The sequence below is a fragment of the Carettochelys insculpta genome, chromosome 7 (assembly GCF_033958435.1).
Source record: "Carettochelys insculpta isolate YL-2023 chromosome 7, ASM3395843v1, whole genome shotgun sequence".
Lineage (NCBI taxonomy): Eukaryota > Metazoa > Chordata > Testudines > Carettochelyidae > Carettochelys > Carettochelys insculpta.
Genome location: NC_134143.1, coordinates 70812789 through 70830379, shown reverse-complemented (window position 1 = coordinate 70830379; position 17591 = coordinate 70812789). Strand labels below are relative to the sequence as shown.

At 44.0% G+C, this 17591-nt stretch overlaps 1 protein-coding gene across 2 annotated transcripts in view; it reads right to left on the bottom strand.

Moving 5' to 3' along the window:
• Positions 1-17591, bottom strand: part of SH3PXD2A (SH3 and PX domains 2A) — a 465726-nt gene that overhangs the window by 241717 nt on the left and 206418 nt on the right. For both annotated transcript variants that reach the window (XM_074999223.1, XM_074999224.1), the window contains exon 4: positions 5849-5925. In XM_074999223.1, coding sequence (XP_074855324.1) covers positions 5849-5925 — 77 coding nt within the window. The remainder of the gene's footprint in view (positions 1-5848; positions 5926-17591) is intronic.

Here is a 17591-nt window from a genome sequence, read left to right as displayed (position 1 = left end):
CACCACCATACTTTGGAACTAGGGCTTGAAATTTGGCAAAGTGGTTGCTCTTGAGTCAAGAATGTGTCTGGAGCACCTCTTTAAAAATTCATCCAAATCTGTCCAAGATACATGCCTCTGAAAAACAGCTGCTCAGTAGTAACTTCTTTAGGGTGTGGCAATTAAATTCCCCAGTGATTCCATCTGTATTGAGCATGCTTCATCCCTGCAGAGCTCCTAAATGCCAAGCAGACGGCATGTATGCCCCATCCCCACAAAGTAATTAAGCATACTCCAATCTGGCAGTCCAGGGATTGATCAGAGGGCTTTTCTACACTTAATGGGAAACTGACCTTCTGGAGATTGATCTCTCAGGGATCAATTTAGCGGGTCTAATATGGACATGCTAAATCTATCACTTACCCTCTCATGAACCCTGGTACTCCACTGAGTCACAAAGAGTCAGGCAGGTTGACGAGAGAGTTTCTCCCATCGACTTCCCAACAACTTCCCACTGTAGGGACACTGAAGAAATTTCACTTAAGGTACATTAATTCCTGATATGCTGGAGCTGCATACCTTAAGTCAACTTTCTTCCTATGTGTAGACCTGTTCAGAACTTTCCTTGAAACTGCAGCCCCTGGCAGCCACAAGCTGCTCATCTCTGAGGAAAACTGTACTTTCAATACTCCTGCTGGTTTCCAGGCAGCATGGAGTGGACAATACTGGACTTGAATGCAGAAGGGACAAGAACAGGACTGAGTTACATTTTTGGTGCAAAGGGCAAGTAACTGTACTGTAGATCTAATCATTTCAACTAAAATAATGACCAATGTGAGTGTCAATATGATTCCATACAATGCAATTTATGTTTTTTAAAGTTTGCATTTTTAAAAACTGAGAAAATTACACACAATAAATAAAAAGAACATTAAATTAGCAAAGTCAGCAACTCTTATGTATACTCAAAAAGACAGCAGTAATAGCAGCAAATTTAGTCTAAATTTTATGTTTTTTAAATTTTGACAAAAAATTAAAGATAAATTTTGTAATTTTCTCTTAAAAGTATCACACATTTTTATCACCTCTCATGCTTATTAATCTTCATTTGGCTCTCTATGAGATGTGAACATAAAGAGTCATATGTGTAAATCTTGGCAGAATCATGGCATAAAAGACTGACACAAAACACAAGATGGATTAAAGGAAGATAATTGTCTTTTTGAATTATGATCTCACAACATGTGGACAATGTGCAAGAAATAAGATCACAATTTTCTCATTTGGAGCTGCCAGTATTCAGCCCCTCTGAAATCACCCACTTTTATTTTAGTGTGAACGCACAAGATTTAAGTCTGCAAATTAAGGAAAGAACGTAATGTTTACTTAAATCCATTCCATCTCAGGTCAGCACTGAAGCACAAATGTTTTAAAGCACTTGTTTAAGTCAACTTGACTTATGCGCATGCTTAAGTGCTGTCCTGAACACAAATGTTTTCCTAACTGGAAACTGAGTCAGGTGACATTTGACACCCAAGCCTGAAAACGTTGGCCTGAGTTTTTCAGAGGGGGTTGAACAAGGAGAGCATGGTGGTTTTGAGTACCACAACTCAGAGGTCATTCCATGCATAAGGCACAGTATGTATTGGACTCATACTTACCAAGAGATATATTTTGGCCAGCAAACTTTAGAAGTTGTAATAAATAAAATGCTCCCCTGACCCCAGCAGAGCAAGAATATGAAGTTGCTCTTTATTTTAAACTGGCAAAAGATCTTCAGATGCAAGAAGAAAACTGGTTCAGATGAGCCCAGAGGAGCACAATTCACACTAAAGTAATTGAAATCCTATGGTTAAGAGGGAAATCATCCAGAGATATCAATTCCAGTGGGCAACACATATTTATAGATAGAGTTTGCCTGGTCTGTTAGATTACTTTCTAAATTAACCAGCAACACATTCAGAGTAATGCAGTTTATGTTCATAGATGAGTAAAAAGCTCTGAAAATCTTTCCCTCTTCCCCTTTCACTGCTTCTTAAATGCTTCTTATTGCTGTGCCAAAAATTGGCCTAATTATCACAGCGCAGCTATTTCCTGAGCTGTGATAAAACATTGAACTATCCAGAGTCCTTGGGAGGTCTCCTTGGTAGTGGGGCAGTGTGGGAGTCCAGTGTTCTCAAGTTCAGAAGGTCTGCTGTCTGGGGGGCTGACACAATACGTTTTACAGACCTCCCTGAGCTGCAAGGGCTCCACACAAATGTTCAGAAATGGTTTGTCTGGCTTTCATTGTTTCTGCAGACTCCCCATCTCAAGCATGCAAAGAGACAGCTTGAAAGCCTAAATGATTTCACACACACACACACGCACAAAAAGCTGCCCCATTCTTATCACTCATTTGCCAGGGGCCTTCTGAACTTCTGCCTCCCAGGCCAAGTGACATAGAGGAATAAAGCTCATCTGGCAACAATCAGTCTGAACCCTGGGTCTGAACCTGCTGTCCTTCCTTACACTCATTTAGCGGTGCTGCTGCTGTACGCACTGGTCATACTGAGCTAGGAGGCCTTTTGTTTTATTTATTCATTTTAATACCCCAAGTCAGAAATCCTCCAGGACAGCTTCATGCAATTGCAACCCTACATTATCCCCTTTCAACATCTGATAGTCAGGTGTACCCTAATTTTTAGTCCACAAAACTTCACCCCACCTGTGCCCCACTTGAATCCCATTTAAGCTGTTTTGGGGGCTGAAGCGGTGCCTAATTCTTTGCACAAGGGGGGAGTAACTCACTGAAATGAACACTTCTCCATGGGTAATGTCATTTGGGATAAGTGTCTTAAAATCAATACATGAAGTTCAAAAGAAAGAATGATTTAAAGGAGCTAACACTTCTGAAGTAGTATGGCTCCATTCTAATGTCGCTGAAGTCTATGGAAAGACATATGTAATAGGAACTGCTGCTAAGAAGGAAACAGGTAACACTGTTGTATACACAAACTCTTTCCTATTCCCTGCATCATGTCTCCTTCCCAGTTGTTATGCTCCCGATTCACAGCTGCCCAATGTTCCTGGTCACTTTCATACTGGGGAATTCAAAGGTTATGACTGGGTGGCCATTCAGAATTACACAGATCATGTACAATGGACCCAGAAACCACTTACACTGATCCCTTGCAAAGATACCAGAAAACACTTCTGAATGCTACATCTTACCAGATCCAGGCATGAAATGCTGACCCCACATGAAGTCACTGGCAAAATTCTCATTTATTTCAAAGGCTTTTAATTCCAGCTAGGAACAAACAAGAATCTCTTCTTCCCTCCGCAAACCTTTGGCCAAAACCCTAATGAACTTCTGAGGCTCAAAAATGTTTACTTTTCACTACTACTTTCAAACGCCTCTAGACTTCCATAGTCTGGAAGTGAAAGCCCTGAAACAACATGAGACAAGGATTCCTTGTATGAATAGAGTCAGGAGTAGCAGGACATTTAGAAAGAAAGCTGTTCTTGTGAGCTTTGCAGTCCCAAAAAGTTCAGCAAAGGTGCTGGTTAAAATCTGGAAAGTCCTATGTGGTCTGGCACCCTGTTACTTACTTATGCCTCTGTTGCTACGTGCTGCTGCAGGATTTATGAACCATGGTGGTGCTGTCCTGCCAGCCAACACAGTGACTATCCACTGTGTCCCTCTCGGTACCAGTGATGGGAGTGGAAGGATTTAATGCAAATGGCAGAGCTGATTTGGCTTTGCCTGCAAAGGGGTTGGGCGATCTTCAGGGCAGGGTTAACGATGAACTTGTTTGATCAAGCATTTTAGTCACATGCAGACCATCTTATGGGCAGGTTCTGCAGATCAGTGATGTTTGACCAGACTTCTTCATGACAGAAAATACACAATGAAATGGGTGGCTAAGTGATGGTGATAGCACTTCAGTCCTAATGATAATTTCATCAACTATCTACGTAACATACTCCTCAGACATGACCGGTGATGTACTCCTAATACAGTGCTGGTCTCTCTGCTTCTCAAACAAGGGCAGCCCAGACAACCAGCTTCCAGTTCTTTGAGAGCAGAGGTCATGTCCACACCCCCCCGGAGCAAACTACTGACTTCTACAAGGCATGCCTGCTTGGTGAACCCATGACATTGTTTCTTACTGCACAAGTCTCACGCAGTTCCTTTCTGAACAAAGAATGATGAGGACACTACTCAAGCACACATTTTAAAAGAAAGCTATTAGGCCACTAGTAGCCAGACACTATTTTAACTGTTACAGAAAAAACCTGATCTCATGAAAGATTTTTTTTTCACAGTTTTCTGGACTGGATGATTCAGATGACAAGGACTTCAATGAAGCAGAATGTCTGCCCCCTTTCCGCATGGCTCAGGCTCCGTCATCTGTACCCAGTTTGGATAAGCAAATGTCTGACAGGAAATGTTTTCGAGAATATATATATTTTCCCCTCCACCTGCCCATCTAGGTTTTTTTTAAAGGGAGAGGAGGGGGACCACAGGAAATGAAGAGGAAGTCTGGGGTTTAGATTATGCATTTTGGTTGACATGGCTGATTCCGACTTAAAAGCTGGATAGCACTTTTGCTCAGAAATACCTTTTAATTTACTGTCAAAAGATTCCTTATCAACAAATCACAAAATGAGGGATGGGAGGAGGCAGAATAAGTCACCAGCTCCCCTCCCTTCCACTTGTCAATGCACAGTTCCTCCCTGCAAGATGTTTTCCAGGCCTTTATTCAGTATTGGGAACACCTTTTGAAAACATGGTAAATCAGTTCTCTCTAGCTTCATGAAGAGCAGAATCTAGCCTGACTGGAATATTTCTGAACAAGTGAGCAGGCACGATTTATAAAAGGCCATATTTAGAGCCCTGCAAATCCACAGATCCACTTTATATCCAAGCGTATCCGCACCTGTGGATGTGGATATCCGCGGATCATTTTTGCTGACACGGATACCAATTTTGTATCAGTGTAGAGGTCTAGCCATATTTATTATTCTGCTCCACTCTCTGAATCATCCATGAGATACACTGGGACAACTTCAGGGTCCTTCTTCAGTAGGTAGCAATTAAATCCCCATCTCTTGGAAGTGCTCTAGCAGGTGAAGCTAGGTACATGGCTTATACTGTTCACTATGTGTACCTGTGCCTGTGATACACAGGGTTGCATCTTTAACTCAATAGTTCTGACTGGCACTACCTTCAACTCTTCTGAGCTCACCAGGGTGTGTTACAGCCATATGTAACAATACAACAGCAAATGATACCTAATGCAGGAATTCTACCAGACCAGAGAGGCAGAGAGGACTTTTGTCTGGCAGAACCAGAGGTCAGACCAGAGTTTGAGGCTATGGAGAAGAGTACTGACATTCTAGGCTTTTGCACAGAATCCCTTATCTGTTAGTAAGATCCTCTCTATATATACAATATGCTGGATTTATAGGACTTCATCAACATCAGACACATGGGGCATTGTGCTAGTAAGTGAAGTTCCCCAGAGCAAAACTCTCCCATCTTTGGCTCTACTCTACAGTTTTGTTTGAAGATCCTGTAGGTCAAATGGCTCCTCTGTGCTCAAGTATCTTGCCCCCTCCTGCACTTGCTGATGTTTTAGGAAGGGTCATTCTGAGCTCATCTTTTTCCTCTCCTCTTTCCAGCTCCAGTTTTTCCCAAGCAGGCTGTTCCTGGGGCAGGCGCTGTAAGATCACATTTGGACAGCTCACACTCGCTAATGGCAACAAGACGAGATTCCCAGTGCTCCACTGGCTACTAGCCATGGATATCTTTGATTGCTCACCTGATACATTTCCCATCCTTAAGCCTATGATACTCATTCTTCCATGAAGATAAAGTTCTTACCCTGCAATATTCATCAATAGGTTTCAGTCTCTTCACAGCTACGTCGCGAATGTGACTCCTCCGGAACAGGATTTTACCTGAAATGGGAATCCAGAAAAAGTGGAGCTTAGGAGCATGGACTGCAATATGGTGTAACACAATAGCAGGGAGATTCTGGACTTAGGCACAAATTTGCTGTGCTGACCTCAGCAAAGGCCTGGTCTATACTCCAAACGGACATTGGTGTAACTATATCGTTCACAGGTGTGAAAAACCCACACTCCTGAGTGACACACTTAGACTGACCTCATCTTTGCTGCAGACAGTGGTATAGCCATGGGAGAGCTTCTTCTGTCAGCACAGCTACTGTCTTTTGCAGATGGATTAACTGTTCCAATGGGAGAACCTGTGCGATCCGCACAGCAGCATCTTCACTGAAGCACTGTTGTGGCACAACTGTAGTTTAAGTGTAGACCTGCCCTAAATCCCAGAAATGCTCCAGGCTTGGGACCCTTAATTGGTGAAATGAGGATAATAACACCTGTCACAGGGCCTTTGGGAGGCTTCAGTAACATATGCCAACATTTTGAAAATAACAGATGGAACATCAGCATTACAATAAGCAAAGGTGCAAATCAGCATTACTAATAACCCTCATAGCTACAGACTCCAGTAGTACCAGTAATGTGTCTGCATTTAGAAAATGCAAGTTAAAAGAAATGGCTGTACCTGTACACAGGATGGGGTTTGTTTGTTTGTTTACTTTTCAGGAGAGCTACAAATACAGTAAAGGCTGTGTTATCTGGCACCAGGATAACCAGCAAACTCAGTTCCAGCATCTGCTGGGGCCGGCAATAGCTGGGCCAGCTGCCTGGCTGGGGCTGGCAGCAGCAGGGCTGGCAGCCACAGCATGAATAACCAGACCGTTAGATAAACCAGCAATCCCCATTCCCCATGGACATCGGATAACAAAGCTTGTAGCATATAACAAATATCCCTCTGTGAGATTCCCAAGAAAGTCACAATTTGATATCTGCTTCCACCTTCACTTCGAAGCAGCAGCATGCTGCTCTATAGCTGGGTCTACACCACAGAGTTCTGTCGACAGAAGAGGCCTTCTGTCGACAATACTAAGGAGCATCCACACTACAAATGCATTCTGGTGAAAGTCTGTCAACTGAACAAAACAGTTTTCCCTTCAGAGTTCTGTCTTGACCGTACGAGGCACAGAGCCTCTGTCAGCACACAAATAGGCATGGACACTCCAGGGGGACCTCTGTCAACAGAAAGGGCTTCCGGTTCACCGGCCTGCCCTATTTGCAAAGCTTCTGATTGGCTGCTCTGTTGACAGAAGGCTGGGCAGTCTGGCTGCTCTCTGTCGACAGAGGGCTCAACAGGGGGAGCCCCTAGTAGCACTGGACACGTTCTGTCGACAGAGGCTCTGTCAGGATATATCAGTCAACAGTGACTTCAGTCGAGAGAACTCTGTAGTGTAGACACAGCCTACCAATATACCTGGCACAGCTCAGCTCCCCCTCTGCAAGACTCAGCTGTGAGGGCCAGCACAGTGGGTGAGAGCACGGCAGCCACCGAGGATCAATGCATAGGGCCGGCACCCAGGAGTCCTGGCCAACCTGGGGATTCCAATAGGCGCACTGGACCCTTTGTAGAAGCGGGGGATCACCAGTGCTACAACTGTGGCCCTGCCCGCTGCTCTTCCTCTGCTTCCTGAGGCACCTCCTCTTGGACAGATCAGGATCTAGAGCCAGGCCCTGGTAAGAGCCTAGGCCATTGTGGGGAGCCCCAAGTGCTATGGAGAGGGCCAGAGAAAATCACATGGACTGACTCCCTGCTCCATAGGGTGCACCTCCCAAGGAAGGGGGAGCATTCACGGTCCTCCACTGTGGCTCAGGGTCCCAAAGCAGCTCTTACCAGGGCCTGGACCCAGATGCTGGCAGGCAGAGAAGTGGGAGGCAGGACTCCAAGGTGAGAAGAGGCTAAAGGTCAGCGCATCCCTCTTCCAGGAAGAGGCTGGCATCACTAGCAGAGGCTGTGCTTCAGCGGGGAGCTGATCCTTATCAGCTTCCCTGCTGTGAAGTACAGCCCCTGCCACTCACCTATTGCTCAATGTTTGCTGGAAGCGACAATTCCCATGCTAAAAAGTAGATGGGAAAGGCCATATTTAGAAGAGGTGGGGCCACGAACCCTGTCACTCCCCTGATTCTGGCATCTTTGGGTCCCTAAAAGTATCCAGGGCTCCAGTAAATCTTAATTTACCTCTGCAGGGCATTGCCAACGTTCCACCCACTCCCTACTCCTACCCACCCATTCCCTGCCCTCAGCAGCTGCTCTCCCCTCCACGCAGACTGAAAATGCAAGTAACTCGCACAGAGACCAACAAAGAGCAATACAGGGGTAACTTAACAAGCAAGCAGCACGTTCAAGTGCAGCTTCTCCAATCTCACATTTTTCCCTTTAAATGAAAAAAAAATCATAATCCTGATTATTTTAGTGAATATAACTTAAGTAAAATGTTGAGTTTTGTGTTAAACTGAAAAACTAGAATTTATGGAGATGTTGCTAGAAAATGAGCTTCCAACCGAAGATGATGTCATGGTGTTGGTGTTTTTTGGCTTGAAAGGAATATTATCTTCATATCCTTTTCAAGTGGTTTTCTTCCTTTTTTCTCTCATGTTGAATTTTTTTAAACACATTGAAACAAGAATAAATTATACGTTCTCCTTGTGGTAGAATGTATTTAGTCTACGAAGCTTTCATGTAAGACAAAACCTGATCTTTTCCCCAACCTCTATTGCAAACTTATTCCCACTGGACAATGGCGAAAAGGACAGTGGTTCACAGATGATGGGATATAGAAAATGAGGAGGAAAGGAAATCTGATCCAAAACCTAAATTCCAGAATTTCCTTTGGCCAAGCATATACCACAGAAGAACATGAACAAAATTATCTACGCTCACAGCTGGGAGGTGCTAAAATCCATCAGTACGCACCCACTTTTTCCTGGCTTCCTCCCAAGCTATCAGTCCCAAAGACTGCAACAGCACAGTTAGTTTTGTTCCAGCCAAGGAAAGGTGGATACATCTCCCCGTCCAGGAACTAAAAACACATAACTCTCATTCATTTTGTTATATCCTGCAGGAGAAAACTGATATTTCATAACACTGTAATGTTTGTATGTCCACCCCATGAGGTTATGCCACTCTAGGATGACACTGAGGCATAACTTTTTGATGCAATGCCACGCTATCACAAGGCCCAAAGGATACTGAAGAATCTTCACTAGTCCTGAAAACTAAATTTGTCAATGCTAAATCATTTTGCAAAATTGCTGAGCTGGCATGTGGGGTCAAGGACTCCCAGCTTGTGCCTTTCCCTTGTCTCTGACACTAATCAAATCACATACTTACTGTGTTTGATTTTTCCGACCCATAGAATGGGGACAAGAACATGCATTTGTGAGACTTATTTAATGTTTATGAAGCCCTCCAGGAAACTCAGATTGAAAGATGCCACAGGGTGCAATTATTAGACCTCCTTTTTACTTTTTTGACTCATAATAAAGCATAAAATAACTCCTTTATCAGCACAGAAAAGTGTTGGTGTAGGCAAACTTTTCATTTCTTTTTGAATTTTATAAATGTACTGTGAAGAGTAAGCAAAGCTGCTGCTTTCCTGTTTTCAGTCCAAGCCACAAACTGAAAGCCAGACTGGTGACCATATAAAAACACAAAGGAACCAAAGACCTAAACACATTAAAGATCTTTTGTAAATGTAATTCAGCTTTGCTTAAAAAAAGTTTACAGGGATGCCCAGTCCCTGCCAACATCTTCAAAGTAACATAATAAAGGAAAGACTGGAGCCAAAGAAACAAGATAAATATAATAAGGAAGGTTATATTAAACACAGAGTACAAAAAAGGCCCCCTAGATATGAAGAATCTTAATTCATTCCTTAAATGGAGATGGAAAACATCAGGACGATCGCAGTGTTAATGTGAAACAAACCCCACAAGGTACTTCCATTTTTTTCTCTTAAGTTCTCTCTGTGCAGAATGTGCCACTGGAAGATACCAACAGCAGTAGTCAGAAAAAGTTAGAACTGGGCTATGGGCCTCTTGGTTACCCAGTGTTCTGAATGGTACTAGCATCGTGGAGCGCTATGGTGTACCTTTTACTGCAGAAGTCACGTTAAGGAAGAGAGCACAGGAGACAGGGACCTCACCAATGCTGACCAACCACTCAGATTTCACATGGAGTGGCTGTGAAAGCAGGGTCCTAACCCCAAAGATCCAGAGGATCCTTGGGGACAGAAGTCCCAGTTCTGAGGATGCAGAGGAATCTCTAGGGAGATTCATCTTCCGCAGGTTCCCTGATGGACCTTTTCTCCAGGTACAATGCTCCTGCCTGCACTAGCCTTTTTGCTACCTGCAGATCCCTGTAGGACTGAACAGTCGCACCTGTGAGGAGACCAAGTAATTCCAGGGAGAGTTAATCTTATTTCCCTATTCCTCACCCACTACACCTTGACCCTCATTCCCAAGATCCTGAGAAGTCACCATTAGATCAGAGGAGAATGATAAAGCAGAGCTGGTACCTCCCCCCTTCTGTGCACCTTGAGAGCAGATGCAGTAAATAGAGGTCCCCTTTGCTCACGGAACCAGTGAAGCTGCCCTGGCTCTAAGACAGGTGTGGGCCAGCTTATGAAGAGACTTGACTTATGTGACAATTCTGATAGTACAGTTGTGACATGGACGCATAAACAGCAAACAAAAAAGGCACAGCGCATGAGGTTGAGAAAGTTTTGGGAGGATGGTGGGTCCCAATGAAGGACCAAGGGCTGTGGGTAAGACACTAGCAAACTGTGAGGGGCCTGAACTGAGTTTTGTGAGGTGGTGGTGCACAGCATCAGAAAATAAAGCCTCAGCTTACATGGAAGTACATATGGTAAGTATTTCCTCTCAGTGAGGAACAGGATTCTACTGCAGTTCTTCTAAATTTGTCTACAAGAATCACACACAACCCTCACAGACAGACACACACACACACACATACACATTTCACAGAAGGCTAAGCAGCTTATGACTCTTACTACAGCCCTGCTAGGCAGTGGATGATAAACCGGCCTCTCTCTCAGATGGTACCTCAGAAGTTGACTGAACTGTAGCGCACACGTATTTAATTCACAGATGTGCCAGACTTGGACAGGGCTATGGAAGATCTGGAATATGCATTAGTATTGACTCGTACAATTGGGACAATGGGGAAACTGTGGGAGATATGTCATTTGCAGGCCCTGTACAGCTGCACCATTTCAGTGTTATGCCTGGGTTGCTTGGTGCTGACGTTTCAGTAAAGAAAGAGAGTACTTGTAGTGGTCCTTTGTGTTTCGAAATGTCTGAAGGGGGAAATGTCATGTTTACGTTAGAATTTCCAAACACATGTCAATATCATCATTAAAGAAACAACATGCAAGACACCTCCTTCAGTGCGTGAGAGGTAATGAGTTCTTGATTCTGCTACAGGTTGAACCTCTATTGTCTGGCACACTCAGGACCTGACTGGTGCTGGATGAGAGAATTAGACCGACGATGGGAAGTCAGTATTTTTAGCACATTACCAACACTTCCACTGCTTACTGGGCTCTTAGAAGACATTTAGGGGTAAATTACAGCTAAATAACAGCACAGAACACTGACAGCCAGGACTGGTGGCTGGAAACAAACTTTATGGGACTACGGGAAACTTTGCCACACCCATAAAAAGTGGTCATCCAGCTAACTAAAATCATGCCAGATTACAGAGTTTGCAAGACCAGAAAGTTCCGGATTAGAGAGGTTTAACCTGTAATATTGTAGCTGATGTGGGAGTATGTGCTCCACAGATGAAAGTTCATGGTTCAAGCCCTGACAATGGTGCAAGGTAAAGGAGATGAACATAGATTAAAACAAATTCTCATACGCCCTTTAAAAAAACAAACCACACACCTTCTTGGAAGTTATATCAACAAACTGTGTAAAAGGAAGATTATGTAGGTTGCAAAGTAAAGCACTGTAAGAGTGTGAGAGGGAGGCCAGGCAGGGCAGGGGTTAAACAGGTCCTCTTTGCCCAATCAGCCCGACCCCGGTTCACCTGCAGCCAGTGTCAGGCCTGGAGGAGTATAAAGGGAGGGAAGCCAGCACAGTTTGGGGCTGACAAGCCAAGAGGCAACAGCTGGCTCTGAGGCAACAGGGCTGGAGACAGAGCTGCCACCTGGTCGGCTGCCGGAGGGAATCCCTCTCCTGCCAGAGGGTAAACTAGATTCTTGGGCCCACACCCCAAATTTATCCATTAGCCTCTCGAGTGGGGGCTGAAGGGAACCACTCACAGAACTCAAAAGTTAAGAAATACCAGCTTGATGGATGCACATGTAGCTTTGAGTATTCTCCTCCTGGCCATATGTAGTCTTTAATTAAGTGACCACATACTACTTTTTTTCCACCAGACCCCTGTCCTATTTGGTGTACCACATGGATGGTCAAGGAGCCCCAAGTAAAGTTGTCACTTCCTGACTTTTGAGTGCTTGGCTGTGCAACCTCTATAGTGTTCTTCTCACACAGCTTTCACCCTGTGTAAAACTATACTTTGGGTATCATGGACTTTCACGTGTGCCACATAAATTAGTAGCAGGCAGACTGGAAACAAGCTAAAACCCCAACCCATTCATAGGAGTCCATATGGCCCTGCTCTGATTGCAGTACTAAAGCAACTAGCAGCAATACTAAAGAAAGGCCATGTGACGTCCATAAAACCCTAGAACTACAAGGTTCATTTGCATATCACAGTGGACCAGTCCATAGCGGGATGAGATTTAATGTTCCACATAGTGGTTCCCTGATTTGGAAAGTCAAATACTTCTGGCCCAGCTCTAATTGTTAGTAGCACTGTGGAGACTAGTATGGAGGGGGGAATCCAAAGTAAATCAAAACCAGAAGAGGAGGCCTGAGAGAGAAAGGAACCACTACAGTCCAGAGCTACTTACAAAGAGTGCTGAAAAACCGATCCCAGACAGATTCCTGTTTGTATAGGAAACGTACAGTGTGAAGCCCCCACTGCTGCAACGAATCCCATCCAGACAGAATACTATCACACCACAACTGCAACAACAACAACAACAACAGAACAAACCAATTAAACAAACAATAAAACAAACAAAAAAGGGCAAAATACCTGGAGACTTTTGCAAATCTCCAGGAGAATATTTTTAATCCTTTTTTCCCCCGGGGAGATAAATACAAATCCACAAGCTACCTGATGCCACTTAGCCGTGCTATATAGCTTTATTCTATGTAGAGCTTACACAGTTTGACTTTCCTACTGTAGTATTCAAGGTACTTTGCCACAATGTATGGATCTAAGGACACTGATTGTCCCATGCAAGGAACATTTTCATAAAGGCAGCTTCATAAGGGGGGGATTAGTTAGGCCTATTATGCTGTATACTGAATGTGAAGGAAATCGGTGGTTACTCAGTGTTGCCTGTGCCACTTTTAGCTCAAGCAGAGCCACCAAAGGTCAGAGATTCTTATATGAAACTTATCAAACAATACAAATGTATCCTATGCAGCTAGTATGATACTTAGGGACAGGGTTTTTCTGTAAAAAAAAGAAGAGAAGCCATTATTCAAACAGCTCTCCATCCCCTGCCAATCCCACCACTGGGGAGGCCAAGGTGCCAGCCAAAAAAACCCCCACAGTTCAGAGGTATGTTAAAAGCAATGGAATATTTCATCTTATTTAAGCAGCCAACTTCAGAATCAACAGCTGTGGAGGTCAACCTCTTAAAAGCATGTAATACCCCTTTCTTTTGTTTTCTCTCTCTCTCTAAGGCATGTGCGTGCGCACGCACACACACACAGAGCATTCTTTCCGTTATCTCTCTGAGGAGTTGGAAGATAAAAGGTTTCAGTACATTGTCAGGCCAATATTGATGCGTTCATTCCAAGGTAATCTCAGAATGAATTCATTCAAAACGGTACAGCCTCTTCTCAGTTACATTGCAGCAGTAAAAATGAGACAAAAATTTGGCCCAAACATTGCCAGAGCATCAGTTACTTAGCTTTGCAGCTTCCCCCATGGTAACTGAGACTGTCTTTGGGACTAAAATATCTTATTTTTATAAAGGATCTTGCTCCATCCTATATCCATTTCATTATTGTTATGCACTGAAAAAACACAGATGTACAAGTGGGTTTGAGACACAAGCTTCCTTTAAACCCTCTCACCCTTTTCAAACCAGGACATTTCCCTTAAAGGCCTGCAGACAAACACTGAAGACTCTGTTGTACAAAGAAATTCTGAGCTGACCACTAAGCAAGCAGAGCGTCTGAACCGTCAATGGCATCCTTGAGACAAAAAAGACACAAGGAGTTAATGTTTCGGGGGCAGAAGAGTGATTTCACGCTTCTCATGGAAGTGCATGATATTGCTAGTGAGATGCACAGAAGGGGGTGTCCATTAACTTTGCAACTAAGATACAGCATTGTCTCACTTTTACATGAGACATCCTAGCCTCAGTGGGTCATTTCATTGATGACTTCCTGGAGTCAAACCACCAGTGTTGGGGTCCCAAGAACGGCAGCATTCATTCCTGATGAAGAAAAGAGGGGACAAAGTTTCACGTATGTCCCACTGTTGGAAAGGGGTAGGGGGGTGGGGGAGAAAAGACTAGTAACATTTCCTGGAGTCAGAACTGTTGGCTGAGCTCAGTTGTCAAAACTGCTACAGTGAATAAGTGGCTTCAATAGACCCTGGGAACAACCAAAGAGGATGACACAGTGTCATGGAGACAATGTGGGCAGCCAAAAAACAGCCTGTCAGAATCAGTCAGTTTGCACGCATGGATCCTGCTTCTACAGCATGCAAGCCACTGTGTCAAAGCAAAATATCGAGAAGTACTACATAAAGCATGGGAAACACAAAGTGTAGGTTGATTATTTAAAAAACAAAAACACAAACAAAAACACACATGCCCTGCAGAGAAACCTTCCTTGGCTAAAAGAGAGATGATGAATATATTCTCCAAGGGCAATTAAAATAGTGAGCTGGAGAAAGCAGGTAAGCCTGTCTGAGTGATCTGAGTGCAGGACTGAAGGCAAGGATCTCCTGAGTTCCAAGCTCTGCTCTGACACTGATCCCACTCTCACGGGTAGACAAGGCTGGTGACTTATTCTCTCTGGATGTCAGGCTCAGCTGCACAATGTTTTATTTATTGTTTGTAAAGCCCGCGGTGGCAGGTGCTAATGATTTGTTTTAGAATTTCTCTAACTGCCATCCTCATCCAAAGACCCACATTTCTGGAAATTTCTGAAAATTCCTCTCATCATGACACCTAATTGAACTCTTTGACATCAAACAAGTCAGATTAGTGTGTGGTATAAAGCTCCCCTGGCTGTTCCCTGCATGCTGACCCGTCCACCAACACCACATCACCATCCTTTTCCTGGGGTGATTCTCCTCCCTGGGCTGGTTCTGCAGGTTCACAGCACGATATGGTAAAATGGAAGAAAGCATCGGCTGCACACCAGACGAGTTCAATTTTTACGTGGTCACAAGTCTCCAGATTTCTCCAAGAGAGGAGAAGCAGTTATCACACAAACAAGCCCAAAGGATGCAGAAATGTTCATATTCCTGGATCCCACAGTAAGAGAAGAGTTTTCTTTTGTTGGGTTTTGTGCATGGGGGAATCTGGGAAATTCTATTCACTCTCTGATTCTCCCTCAGGCATAAACACACACACAAATATGCATCCACACACACACGTGCACAAAAACGCACACACTTTCTTAAGAGGTTCCAAGGACATCTTCCAATTGCAAATAAGCTACCTGAAAAACAAAAGAAAACTGCTCAACACAAGGCTGTTTGGCATAAGGTCACTCCCTACGTGAGGGGAAAGGAGAAGCAAGTTGGGCAATTCAGGCCTTAATGAAATCCTTTTCCTGCATGTGCTTCTCTCCTGAATATTTAAAAAGGCTAAAAAGTTGCACATTGCCTTGTAGCCAGCGCCTCCTCTGACGTTCTCTAAAATAATCCATCTCTAAATGTCAAGCAGTAGTCGACTAGTAAGTGGAAAGCACTGGAGTTGAGAAAACAGTCATGCTAGCAAGATCCCATCAGCACCACAGAGGAAAAAGTCTTTAAATGAGCCCTACCACATGCTGAACGAATGAGCTCCTCTCCTTTATCAGGTGCCATGAGAACTGTGCTCCCTCTAAGCTATGCATTTGTGTGGCTTCTCAGGAGAAATTCCAAAGCCACCCAGCTGACTAGCAGAGTGCCCAGAGCTAGGCTTTGTGTTTCTTTTGGTGGTGCACATTCCCATATAAAAATTTTATTCTAACACATGGATGGAAAAAATCTGCACTTGGATGGAAAAGATTAGCGGGAACATTACCTGGGAGTCTTGCTTGCGCTGATACACAATGGCTCCCACTACACCATCAGTATTTGCCAACAGGGGCCCCTATAGTGGCATCTGAGATACCGCAGTTTTCCCTCCACTAAGCACAGGAAATGCATTACTGTACAGTTCCTGTTAGTAAGTGCTGACTTTTTAATTGGGAACACAACACTCCCCAATTGCCTTCACATTTTCTGTTAGGCACACAGAGCTCTTTATCATTATGTTTTATCTAAAATATGAACCAAGTAACATTGTGCTCATCTAGAACTTGATCCAAAGCCCGTTTAAGTGAATGTGAATCTTTCCATTGACATGGCAGCATGATCCATCAGGTCCCCAGTGAGTCAAATCTGCAGCTGTTTGACTGTTTGAAGTGCTGACCCAGTAGCCTGAAGGGACCAGACCTATACAAATATTGTCATTGGATAGGGTGTCCTTCCCACCGCCTGTGTGTCTCATCCCTTTCAGATTTCCCATTAACAGCAAAGTTAGTCTGACACCCACAAGTCAGAGACACTACCTCATAGCCAATGGGCCAGGGCCAGCAAGGTTGTCAAAGAGTCTTTGAGCAAAGTCCGCTGAGGTTGATGGCCTATGTGGCAAGGTCACTGAATGGAGACCGGTTAAGTGAGCAGCATCTTTTCCAGTGTAGTCTGGCAATGGTACATGCCCAGTAAGATTCTGGCCACATCCTTTGGCCTGACTGGCATTAACCCTGCTAAAGAGATTCCACCCAAGGGCTGGCTGAGCACAGGAAGTGTGAATGATATTTCCACTCCCAAGACATAAATCTCAAAGTTCTTTACTTAGCATTGTTCAGCCTCACAAATAACCCAATGCAAGAAGTACATATTCTTATAGATATATTACAGCTGGGAACTGAGAGCATGTCTCTACTTATGGGGAGATTGGCGCTGCGGTGATTGATCCCACAGAGTTTGTTTTAGTGCAGTGTTTCTTAAACTATGTTCTGTGTGTAACCCCATAGGCACTGAGAGCATGTACTAGGGAGGGTGAAGTCTCTGCTCTACAGCCTTGGCTGAAAGCCAGCTGGCCTTTCACTCATGTGGTAGAGCACAAGGCTTAGTCGCAGGTTCAGTCTCTTCTACCTACAACCCAGGTCAGTTGGCATTACATGTGGAACGCTGGTGTTCCATGAACAGCTAGTGGGCAAGCTACAGCGGGGTAGCAACTGGCAATGACATGCAGCAGATGTATATATTTTCTGTTCTTAAAACCAGAAATAATGTTGCTTCTTCATTGCTATTCCTGATTAAATTACTTCATTTTGGTTTTGCTCTA